Here is a 12,056-nt window from a genome sequence, read left to right on the forward strand (position 1 = left end):
AACAATATTTTTTCCCTACGGTAGGCCTGACTTTAAGAAAAACTAACTCATGAACATCTTTAAAAGATTTCATGCAATATAAATGCGGGATGGACTTTTTGACTTTACCCAGATATCCTTCATTTCCCAGCATTGTTAGTAAATCAACACAAGACTTGATCTCTAATTTCTTTACATGTATATTATTCAGAAATGCATTGGTGCATAAGGTCCCAGCGTTCCTGTCTGGTGGGCAAATGCCTTTGGCAGAAGTCATGGAAAGAATAGCGCTGGATGGGGGAGGTTCTTAGAACAGGAATTGACAGTGGGGACACTGGGGTGGTCCAAGGGGATGTCATCTTGCTGCAGAATGTAATAGTGTGTCCTGTTGAGTTTGTTGTTGGAACAGCAAGCAAGTCTGGCATGTCACCCATGTGTATGCACAGCTGTGCTATGACACATTTCAGCTAGTGTTTCTGCACATGGCACTGAGTTAAGAACTTGGGTTCTTCAGTCTCAAATCCTAGAGCAAATCACTTACCCTCCCAGTATGCTCATCTTTGTACTTGGGATAGAGATACCTACTTCATAGAGTTGTTAGGCTTAAAACTACATATAATATAAGTCAGATTTGAAATGCCTGTTATACCTCATTCAAAATATAGTTACATACAATCTTATTTATAATATTTAATATTCATGATGAAATTCAGAGAGTGACTTGGGATAGGAGACAGTAACCATAATAATTAAATCAATAAACGTTTCCTCCAGACTTTGGGGAATAGATTTATACTTGACATATCCTTTTTTTGAATGGATTTAACTAACCTTGCATTGTCAGGGGGAAAAAAATCCCTGCTAAAATGCCTTACTCTTAGTCTGTCTTCAAAGATTTAGAAGTCATCATGACTGCCTAGCACATGTATTAAATTTCCTGGACAAATATGTGAGGACTCTATGCACATCTAGATTAAAAATTAGAGATGACACACTTCTATGTCTCTTTCAAATATCATGGAAAGAATGGTAAAGACTGTTTCTTTAAATATTAAATATTTCCAGCGCAGCACAGAAAAAGGAGAGGCTTTGAGGCTTGAAAGTAAGCTGACGCAGACTCTTAAGGAAATACTCTGGTGAACCTATTAAACCAATAAGATATCGGGAATGAGGCTGCTTGTACCATAAAAGATGTTCATGATGGACTCAGATCTATAAGGTACTCTCCAAAAGGGCCAGTCTTCTATGTTTGGGGCACTGAACTGAGTGCAAACAGAAGCCCAATAAATATTTGTTGCGTCTGTTGCGTCAATAAAAAATTAGGATGGTAAAGTAGCAGGAGGACTTGGATTATGGCCCCAGGTCAGTTAATAATTTGCTAAATGGCCTTGTAAAAACATACATAAATTTGCCTAGGCCTCATTTTTTTTAAATTAGAAAACTGCACAAGATCTATGTTCCCAACATAATTCATAGGGTGGTTATGAGCTATAAAGTCACTTAGCATATGCAGAAGGAATGTGAAAATTCAGAAGCATTATGAATTATGACTATAGTTAATACAAGTAGCAAGACAACTCATCTCGAAAAATTATCTCTGTGTTTCGTCCCATGCTTAAAACTCTACCCCCATGTAGTAGGCCATGATTACTGAAGGGGTTTGGGATAATCCAGTTCTCAAACACCACTTCTCCTTTTGCAAAGGCACAGGGGTCATCGTGTAGCCTTAGTTTCCTGGCGTGTAAAATGGAGGAGCCAGGAAATAATCTGAAGCCCATTTTAACTTAAAGAAAGAAGTTTATTATTGATTTTTTTCTTTTGGCCATCAATTAAATCATGAGACACTATAGAAGAGATACACATTTTTTCATTCATTTGGGGTCAAGAGTACTCAAATTAAATGGTTGACTTAAAAGTCGATCTTAATTGGGCCATTTTGTAGGAATAAATGTATACCTTGGAGCCAAATTTGAATGTGTTCTTATAGAAATTAAGAGTAAATTCAGCTTCTTTTGGGAAAAACCTGTGCAATGCATTCTTGTGACTGATGTGACAATGGGCATGAATTATCCCACTTCAGATGATCCTGAAAAATCTGAGTAAATCACTCTTGCTCAGCATGTAACTCTGAGATTCCCAGTAAACTGCTTCAGTGGGTGGCGGAGTTGTAGGTCTCCTATTGAGGTTTTGCCATGAATTACAATTGATGAGTTTAACAGTCTTGGTGCTATCAGCTAAATTGCTTGCAGAGCAAAGAGCAAATTTTCCAGTATTAGTTTTACTGACTTGCCACATTTTATTCAGTTTTTCAGGCATTTTATTTGACTCATCTGATTGAAGGTGATGTTGCAAACTGGTGGCCCAAGGAATGAATCCAGTCTGCAGATATAGTTTTTCCTTTTCTTTTTTTCTCTTTTTTTCTTTTGTTTCAAGAAGAGACTAAATTAGTGGCCAATATTGAAAGATTAGGAAATTCATAAAATATTTCAGATTTCATTATTCTCCCTTAGAGAATGAAGCTGGCCCATAGACCCTGGAGGCACCAATGCAGGAGCTGAGTTTAACTTGCCCTTTGGACAACTTTCTTAACTGACTTCTTGCTTGGTCCTTATAGGCATTTGAGTTGCAATTTTCTTTCTAATGTGTTACTGGGGATATTTATCCAATTTTTGGTTTTAAGTATTTTTGCTTTAGGAATCTGAACACATTGGACAATTGAAAAGCATGCTTATCTGTTAATGAAAGTAATCGTAGCTCTGGACTCCAAGAAGTCCAGTGCTAGGGTGGGATCACTATTGATTAGTTTTTTCTGTGTCTCTGTAATGGATCCCTGACAACCATTCCTCTTGCTTACACTTCAAGTGGAAGAGGTGGTTCTAGAAAGTGACAGCCAAGTAGAAGTCTGATTGCCAGCTGCATTCACAGGGTCAAACGGTATGTTAACTAGCATCTTGATCTCGTTGGGGCTCACATGGTCATTACCCCTGTTTCTTTCTTCTCACTATGCTAACAGCAGATCACACACCTATTATTTCTATGGTGCTTCTTTTGCAAATGGTAGATTCTTATATTCACACCATTAATTCTTCTTTATCCTGCAGCTAATTTTCAAGTTTGGAAATAAGCTGTCTTTTGGACCACACATTTATGTTTTTAAACTACTGGGAATTCATTCACCAGTTCATAAATTCTCTGCCTCCTTTAGGTCTGAAAAGTGAAATTATTTACCCAGACTAATGTGTAATAGCTGACAGTACCTCCAATCACTGGATATGGACTAAGTAACAGCCTCCGCTACCAAGGGTCAAGGTTGAGTCATGGGCGCTGTAGATAGGAGGGTGCAACCCAGGCTACCTTCCCTTTCTGGAAGGTAATTTTATAACCCAGGGCTTTTGGGTAGCAAATTTTAGCCCCTCTGTAGGTGGCTTCAGACTATTAAAAAGTTTGTGGACATTCTGCCTTGGAATGGGCTGGGGGAGTTTATCACCACTGTTGCTGGACAACAGGGCGAAACCTGGTTTTTAAGGAGATCTGATCTTCATCTGTCAGGCAATCCATGGGGTTTCCACTCAGGGGCCAAGGGACAGAAAAGAGCGCTGACTAATATTCCAAAAGGAACAGCTCTCAGAAGTTAGCGGGCAGAGCAGTGGAGCTTTTAAAATGTTTTCTTAGACCACTCCTTGGAGATCATAAGTCAGTCCCTGATGGGCACAAGACTATGCATTTTTATAAAGCCTCAAGCTTTGCTCTACATAGTGGTTAAGAGCTTGAGTTCCGAAGTCAGAAAGAATTTTGATTCACATCCTGTCTCTACCAGCTAGGTGATTCATTCAAGCTGTGCTTATACTAAGAGTAAATTATGTCACCTAGCAAATGGTTGGTAGACTGCAATAAGGGCCACAATTATTTCCCCCTCTGTATCTATCTCCCTTTGAAATGTGACTTTGCAGCTCTTCCTGTCAAGCGGTAACATCCTCCTCCTTCAATGTGGGCCAGCCCTATGGTTCACTTCAGCCAAGAGAATGAGGGGAATAGCATGGTATGCCTGTTCCGAGTCGAGGCCTCGAGAAACCCTGATGCTTCTGCTTGGTCTCAGTTGGTTCAGATGAGACAGTAAAAATGTTAGGAAAATACAATAGAGTAAAAAATTAGAGAAAATTTATAGGCAGAAAGGTCTAATTATTTGAAAATAATTATTTGCAAGTCCTTGGACAGTTCATAGATGAAAAGCGCTTTAGTTACAACAGCATTAACTAATTATATTACTCTGGGCAAAGGACTTGCGTCTCTGAATTTCATTTAATTCATGTCTAAAATGTAGACAGTTTTATTTACGTTTCAGGGATCATATGAGGATTTGAGAATAACTGTAAAATGTGCAACACAAAAGTGACATTGAATGTTATAGATGTTAGCATTGTTGGCAGTAGTAGTTTTCTGTAAAAAAGTTACAGAATTAAGAGGTCATAAATTGCACTGCCAAAGCCACCTGAATAAGAGTGGGCCCCCAATATATTTCACGTGGGAGAAGGAATTCATTCATAAGTTTATAATCACACACTAGTAACTTGAACTTCTGCGGTACCTGCAGACATGAAAAACAAGTAATGAAATGCACTGTCTGCTCAGAATGCTTCTGAAAGTGTTCTAAAAAGTAACACCATGCATATTTTACTGTGGCAATTTAGCTCTGTCACTTGACCTAAGGAATTTTAAAGGAATCCTCCAAAAAAAGCACACAAAACTATTTAAAAAGTCCATTTAGATGGGATTCAGGGAATTAAAATCTTCTTTTAGGTTTTGATTTTATTGTAGTGGGGGGCTCCCAGAAGCTCAATTTTTTTTCCTACAAAAGAAAGCAACTTGGATTCTTTCATCCATCTGAGATTTACAGGTTATTAAATAATATGACTATTTTCCTGCCAACAACGTGAAGAAAATGGAAGGAATGAAGCACAATGGCATCCAAGGTGGAAAGAAAGAGCTACTAAAGCCACCTCTAAATTATCTCACAGCAAAGTAATTTTTCAACTCTTAAAGACCGAATGTTTGTGCCTCTCCTCAAATCCTTAAACTGAAACCCTACAGCTCAACGTGATAGAGTTTGGAGATTGGGTGTGATTAGGTCATGAGGGTGCAGCCCTCATGAATGGGATTAGTGCTCCTATAAGAAGAGAAAGGAGAGAGAGGGCTCCACCTTCACCTTGGACTTTCAGTCTCCAGAACTGTCGGAAATAAATATCTGTTCTTTAAGCCACCTGGTCTATGGTAATGTGTTAAAGCAGCCCAAGCTAAGATATATCATCTTTGCCACTCTTCTTTCTTTCTTTCTTTTTTTAAATTTAAATAGATAATATATGCAAGGTACTGAGCACAGCATCTGGAAAATACTGAGCATGCAAAAATCCTAGCTGCTTTACTGCTGTTCTTATTATTATCAGTCACAGTATATTTCCCGATCACACCTCAAGGAAATAGTAAATGAGGATGAGGCCCAAAACTTTAAGTTTCCATGTAGCCCAAAGGCCACTGAAATAAATGTCTGCCTCAGCAACAGAGATTCAGTTTAAAGGGAAGGAAAATTGGCCGACGATGTCTTGCCATATGGGTACCGACTCCATTCCCAATAATTCAAGTCATCCAGGTTGCAGTCTTCTTTCCTTTTCCGTTTCCTTTCCGTATTATAGGTTGTTGTCAGTGAACAACGAAACTAAGATCACTATTTTAAACAGCTCTGTCTCTGACAGTCCCACGCTTATAGAAACATGTAGCAAGTTTCTCCGGTCCAGCTCTGCGGGAATTGCGTTGGTTTGAGGCTTGGCTCAGAGTGTAAAGAAGTGGGAATGCAGGATTAGTTTAAAAGAACTCAGAGGTCCTTTTAAGAAATTAAGTTTCTCTTGCTCTCACTGCCCTAATGGGAAGAGGACACATAATATCTTTCAAGCAATAAATGAGTTGGCAGAGACTGGAGAGCAGGAAGACGCTATGAAGTTTTTCAACCCAGGTGAGAATTCCTTAGGCCACCTCCTGCTGCTCTCTTCAGTTTGCAACTAGCTCTTATAATTTCTCTTGATCACTGATCACTGTTGAAAGACCTCTTCTTATGAGTGAAAAGGAAAAATACCTACATTTCAGAAGTAGGCCACTGAGCAGAGTTCAGGTAATAGGGGAAAAGTGAGAAGAGCTTGCTTTCTGGGGGCCCTGAGTGAGGAATTTAAAGAGAATTGTCAGCATCTCATTCCATGCACTGTGTGTGGCAAACCATGGGCCAGCAGCCCAGGGCATTTTGGTACCCAGGGGCTAAGACTGTGAGCTGGTCATCACTATTAGGCTATGGCTCACTAGTTTAGATACACTTATTTTATTAAATAATTTTTAAATTGGTAAAGCTCTGTTATGCCTTTGAAATACCAGGAAAACAGATTACAAATCAGAGACAATCGATCCCAAAGGGATTCCATGTTTTAATTTCAGGTCTAACCAGTTAAAATGCAGGTACTACTGCCCAGTTGGCTGGTAGGAGTGTCTGAGCAGTGTTTTGGGCTATCAAGACTTCTTGTTCCATAACAAAAAATAGGAGCTTTAGGTTTTCATCAGAGAATTAAAAGAAAAAAACCAAACAGATAGGCAAACAAAACTGCACAAAAAAATAAGGATGCACACAAACGCTGTACCTTTGCATGTTTCTTTTTTAAAGAATTTAACTCCTTCTGCTGTTTCTTTAAATGCTTCAAGTAAGCCTGTGGAGAAAACAAAGAGGGTCCAACATAAGTTTTTTGTAGCCACAATAATTACCCTAGGTGAGAAACAAAAATATGTTGGTTTTGCCAATACGCATAATATGAGAGTGCTCAGAAAACAACAAAGTAATTTTACCTTCATCTGCTTTAAATCTTCTATCCTTACTTGAGGAATAAGTTCAATACCTTTAAAAAAAGATTAAACACTGTGTATGTTACAAGTTACAGAAAATAAGTGATAATAGAAAATTCAGTTTCAAAATCTTATCTAAAGACTTTGAAGTAGCTATATGTGTAGTGTTATGGATATAAACATCTTAATTTCTTATTACAAAACCATTAACTAGACACTTGAATGCTTCTTGTGTTAGGTTGGGTTTCCTGGGAGCAGAGCCTGCGACTGGGATTTGAGTGCACATGATTTAGTGAGGGGAGGCTCTTGGGAGCAAGCCCTAAGTGGGTGAGAGAAGCAGGCCAGGGCAGAGGAAGAAGCTAGGGGGTATTTCCAGTTGACATGCAGCCTCAGCCTGATCCTATGGGGAGCTCATTAGCTTAAATGGTCCTCCAGACTTGTTCTACTTCCAGGTAAGGAGACTGGGCTTTCGCAACTCCGTTTTAGTCACCTGAGGTCTTCAGAGGGTTTACAGAATCTTCCAGGCATTTCCAGGAGAACTCTCATGGTCTGAGGACAACTCTCCAGGGAGAAAAGTGAAGCTGTGATGTTATCAGCCAATACATCCAGCAGCTGGGGGATGGGATGTCAACCCCATAAAGAAAATATGACTAGCAGAGACCATGTTGGGAGCATGGCTGGAGCTCAGCAGCACTGTGGCGGGAGCCTGAGGCCAAGACTTACTGGACAGAGCAGGGTAAGCACCCCGCCACTGCCCTGTGGTACACAGTATTGCTGCTGGACTCTTCCCAGTGCCGTCTGGGAAAGATCCAGAGAGAAACTCTAGCTAAAACTGTCAGAGACACTGGCAGGCTGTGGTCAGTCCTGATCAAGAGAGACTTTGTGCTTTTTTTGGGGAGGTGGAGTGCACGGAGAAAAGGCCCGTCAGGGCTCAGTGTTGCAGAGTAGGGGCCACACAGAAACTCTTTTAAGAGGAGCTGAGGTGAGACTTGAGACTTGGTAGGGAACCTGTTCTTGCACAGACATGCACATGCACCAGCAGCTCTGCCAGCAAAGAATCCAGAGTGATAGTGTCATGTTGAAGGGACTGCAGGACCCAACACAGCATGGCTGGAGAGCAGGGGACTGTGCAGAGTGGAGCGCTCTGGCCCACATCTCCTGTGAGAGTGGCAGGCTGGGACCTGGATGGCCAGGTGCTGAGAGCCTGAGAGTCCTTACAGCCAAGCAGGTCCCCTCTCAGGCAGCATTGCCCAACCCCTACCTGTGGAATTACGGGCTTTGCAGATCAGTGAGGGCAGGCTCAGGAGCCCCCTGCTGGGCGCATATCCGCAGGGGAAAGAGGGAAAAACTCGGAAAGAGTCCTTTCTGAACTTCTCCCAGACACTATGCTCACAGTGTCTGGTGTACTCTGTTCTTTGGGCCCTGATCCACTGAAACCAGCAGAGCAGAGATGAGAGATGGTCACAACAAGGGGTGTTCAGCCTCGGTCCTTAGAGCCGTTGTCTGTACCAAGTAGGAAAGGGCTGCTCCTATTACGAAGATTGACTCCTCTCAGGAAACGGACAGTTAATTCACCAGAAACAATACATTACTGAAAATAATCTGAGGCAGACCAAGATGTGTGGTGAGGGGTTGGGGAAACACTCCCACCATCTTTCCTGAAGACTGAACAGGGCCCCCGGGGTGACTCAGAATCCTTCCTGATGGCACCAGAGAACTAACGGGTCTGGAGGCAGGTGGAGGTCGTACTGGCAGTGCTCTTGGGTCATTAAATGAACTAATCCTGGGCTCTGTGCTGATGGAAAGCTGGCAGGGCAGAATAGTGGGGACCTACCACGTCTGAAGGCGACACCCGCAGACTGTGGATCACTTGTGGTCTCGAACCAGCTACCTAGGGCCAGACTAGGAAACTCTGACATTACCAAGAGCAGATCCAGAGAGAGAAGACAGTGGCAAACACTGGATTCTACTGAGATGGATTCCACCACGGTCTTTTTCATTAGTTGTGTTATGTTTTCTCCTGCATAGCTTTTTAACATTCATTTTTTTCCTTCAAGTTTCTTCCTATTGTTTCACTAGCTTTTTTAAATTTTAGCTTATTTCAAATCTCATATTTTTCTCCTCCCTTCTTACTCCATTTTGCCTTCTTCCTTTCTCTTCTTATTTTTGTTTTAATTTTTTTTCTCTTGCAATGACTTGTTTCTATTCCACGCTTTTACTATTTCTCCCCTCTCTAGCCTCTCAAAGCTATTTTTCTTGCTATTAGGCATCTCGTATTCTTTTTCCTGATCTTATAATGCCCTTATTCTCCCTCCACCTTTATTAATCTTTGATTGTTGGTTGTTGATATGGTGGTTGTTTGTTTTATTTCTCCAACTTTATTACTATTCACTGTTTTTGTAATTCAAATCTCATATTTTATAGTTCCCTTCTCCTATTCCATTTGCCTTCTTCCTGCCCTTTATTTTTTCATTTAAAATTCTACTTTTACTTGTCTTAGCCAGGTTTTCATTCCTCACTCTTATTATTTCTTCTTCGTCTATCCTCTCAAAACCACTTTTCTTTCCTTTAGACATTGCATAAGTTTTTTTTCCTTTTTATTCCCATTCCACCTGTATTAATCTTTGCTCATTTGTCATTGATATTGCTGTGGTGGATCTTTTCTCCAATTTTATTCCTATTTTTTCACTATTTAAATTTTTAAAAAAGATTTTATTTATTTATATTTAGAGGGGAAGCGAAGGACAGGAGAGAAATATCAATGTATAGTTGGCTCTCATGGGTCCCCTGCTGGGAACTGGCCTGCAACCCAGGCATGTGCCCTGACTGGGAATAGAATCACGATCCTTTGGTTCGCAGGCCCACCACGCTCAATCCACTGAGCTACACCAGCCAGAGCTAAAAAAATTTTTTTAAACCTCATAATATACTCTTCCCTTTTCTTACTCTACTTTGTTTATTCTCTCCTTTATTTTACAATATACATTTTCTTTTCTTTCTTTCTTCGCCTTGTCCCTATTCCTTACACTTATTATTTCTCCTCCCTCTACCGTCTCAAAACCATTGTTCTTTCAATTAGTCATCTCACATTCATTTTTCCTTTCTTATAATAGTCTTAATCTCTTTACACTTTTATTAATATTTGCTCATTTGATGTTGATAGTGCGGTTGTGGGAGGGGCTTCTGTTTCCCGGGTTGTTTGGTTCGGTTCTGGCAGTGCCTACACGGGAGCATTTGAGACGTGGTGGGTAGAGTGACCCTCAGTCAGCCCGGTGGAGGGGAGAACCCACCAAAGAAGGACCCAACATCAACCAAAATCCAATGACAACCACAGAGCCACATAAATGGCATAAAGGGCATCACAAGGGCATCCAGCTCTGGAGATCAATGAAAATGCACCAAGGAATCCCCCAGGTCTCCTGCCACAGAAGTCCACCCCATAAAGACAGACAGGCAAAGATGATCAATCTAACATGAAGGAAAAAACAAGAGCCACCTAAAATGGGGAGACAAAGAACCCCCAGTCAGAAGGAAAGGAGGAATCCCCAGAAAGAGTGCTGAATGAAGTTGAGGCAAGCAATCTATCAGTCTCAGAGTTCTGAGACCTGGCAGATGAAACAGAAATGCTGATTCTATTAAACAATCAGAGAAAGTAAGCAGTTTGTCCAATCCCTAAGAAAATGTGCTGCTCTTGAGCTTTATGGAGCAATGAAAATTGACAAAATTAACAATTCTAAACATCCCCATAAAAGACTTTTTAAAAAAGAGCCCAAAGCTACCAGAACCAATAAGGAGCCCAAACTACGTTCCTTTACCTTTCTTGGCTTCCATGCCAGAACACAGGGCAGCCGTGGTGGTTGGTCTGAGTTCAGAGCTGCTCTGCGGAGTCACATTTGTTTTGGCAGTGTTGGTCTTCCCCTTCTTGTCATTCTTAGAAGTGTCACTGGGTACATCGGCTATGTCACTCTGGAACAGAATGGTTTATATTAACCCTAATGAATGCCACCTCAAGTTCAACTGTCTTGAGCATTCTCTCTATCACTGCATCCGGTCTGTACCACTAAACTTCTCCCCTGCAACCCTCTTCACAGATGGATCTTTGCAGGCAGGAGGAAACATTATGTGGTTTCCTCAGGCTTGAAGCAAAGGATGAAGCCAAGAAAAGAAGATCCATTTCTTTTACAAGCAGGGTCTACCTCCTCTTCTGCTTGCTACTGGAGAGATTGTTGCTCCTACTCCCAACTAAGGAGTATGATGAAGGGAGTTTTAAAAACAAAGAGACTTGCCCTGGCTGGTGTGGCACAGTGGATTGAGTTGCCAGCCTGTGAGCCCGGGGGTTACTGGTTAGATTCTCAGTCAGCCCAGGTCCCCAGAAAGGTCATGCCAGAGGCAACAACACGCTGAGATCTCTCTCTCTTTCTCCCTTCCTTTCCCTCTCTCAATAAACAAACAAACAAATCTAAAAACAACAACAACATGCATGCACTGAAATGGGAGAAGGTTGGATGGAAGACAGGTAAAAAATAAAAAAATAATAAATGTCAATTGCATTAATTTACCAAATTGGGTTGGCTGATATTTCAGTGTATCACAAAAGCATCCGATATTTTAAATGATGGATTATTTAAAATTATGTTTCCAATGGGGAAATGATCCCCAAATGTGAGTTAAGCTACACTGAAGAACTGGGTTTTTCAGACAGTGGTCACATTTTATTAAATGTTACCCCTCTCATTGACCCTTGAAACTATGTTGTTGCATAGGTAAATTCAGTTTCAAAAACCTTCTTTGACCTTGTCACATTAATTTATTACCTTTTTTGCTCTTGTAATCACTGTTTGACAACTAAACTTCCCCCACTTGGCTATCTTTGGTTGACTATTGCTACTCACAGTTTCAATGCCCATAGCTCTCATTTGGTCTGCTCTTTTTTCCGTGATTGAAAGAAACTTCTTTGGATCTGATAAAGCATCCACAATATCTGGGGAATAAAAAAGAACACTGAGCTGTTAATTCTGTTTTACTAAAAAATTCAAGAAAATGCAACCAGTACACTATTCAGAATCCTGGACCCACGGCGTGACCTCTCAGTTCCTTCTCCTAGGACACAAGGCAAGTTGAGAACGCACGGCTAGTGGCTGAAAACAAGCAATAAGAGAAGGTCATTAAAACAGTAAATGGGCTTCTCCGGGCTTGCTGTGGGC

The 12,056-nt window shown here is 40.9% G+C and overlaps 1 protein-coding gene and 1 long non-coding RNA gene across 11 annotated transcripts in view; one reads left to right on the forward strand and one right to left on the reverse strand.

Annotated features, from left to right (window-relative positions):
* LOC128628292 (uncharacterized) overlaps positions 1-12,056 on the forward strand; it is a 79,460-nt gene that overhangs the window by 53,838 nt on the left and 13,566 nt on the right. The gene's annotated exons all lie outside the window — the stretch shown is intronic.
* Positions 1-12,056, reverse strand: part of PLCB4 (phospholipase C beta 4) — a 380,642-nt gene that overhangs the window by 19,562 nt on the left and 349,024 nt on the right. For all 9 annotated transcript variants that reach the window (XM_053671143.1, XM_053671141.1, XM_053671142.1 and 6 more), the window contains 4 exons: positions 11,745-11,833; positions 10,668-10,818; positions 6,856-6,905; positions 6,654-6,719 (listed from right to left, as the gene is read on the reverse strand). In XM_053671143.1, the coding sequence (XP_053527118.1) occupies positions 6,654-6,719; positions 6,856-6,905; positions 10,668-10,818; positions 11,745-11,833 (356 nt within the window). The remainder of the gene's footprint in view (positions 1-6,653; positions 6,720-6,855; positions 6,906-10,667; positions 10,819-11,744; positions 11,834-12,056) is intronic.

The sequence above is a fragment of the Artibeus jamaicensis genome, unplaced genomic scaffold, assembly GCF_021234435.1.
Source record: "Artibeus jamaicensis isolate MK-2021 breed Jamaican fruit bat unplaced genomic scaffold, CSHL_Jam_final contig_685, whole genome shotgun sequence".
NCBI classification, from domain to species: Eukaryota; Metazoa; Chordata; class Mammalia; order Chiroptera; family Phyllostomidae; genus Artibeus; species Artibeus jamaicensis.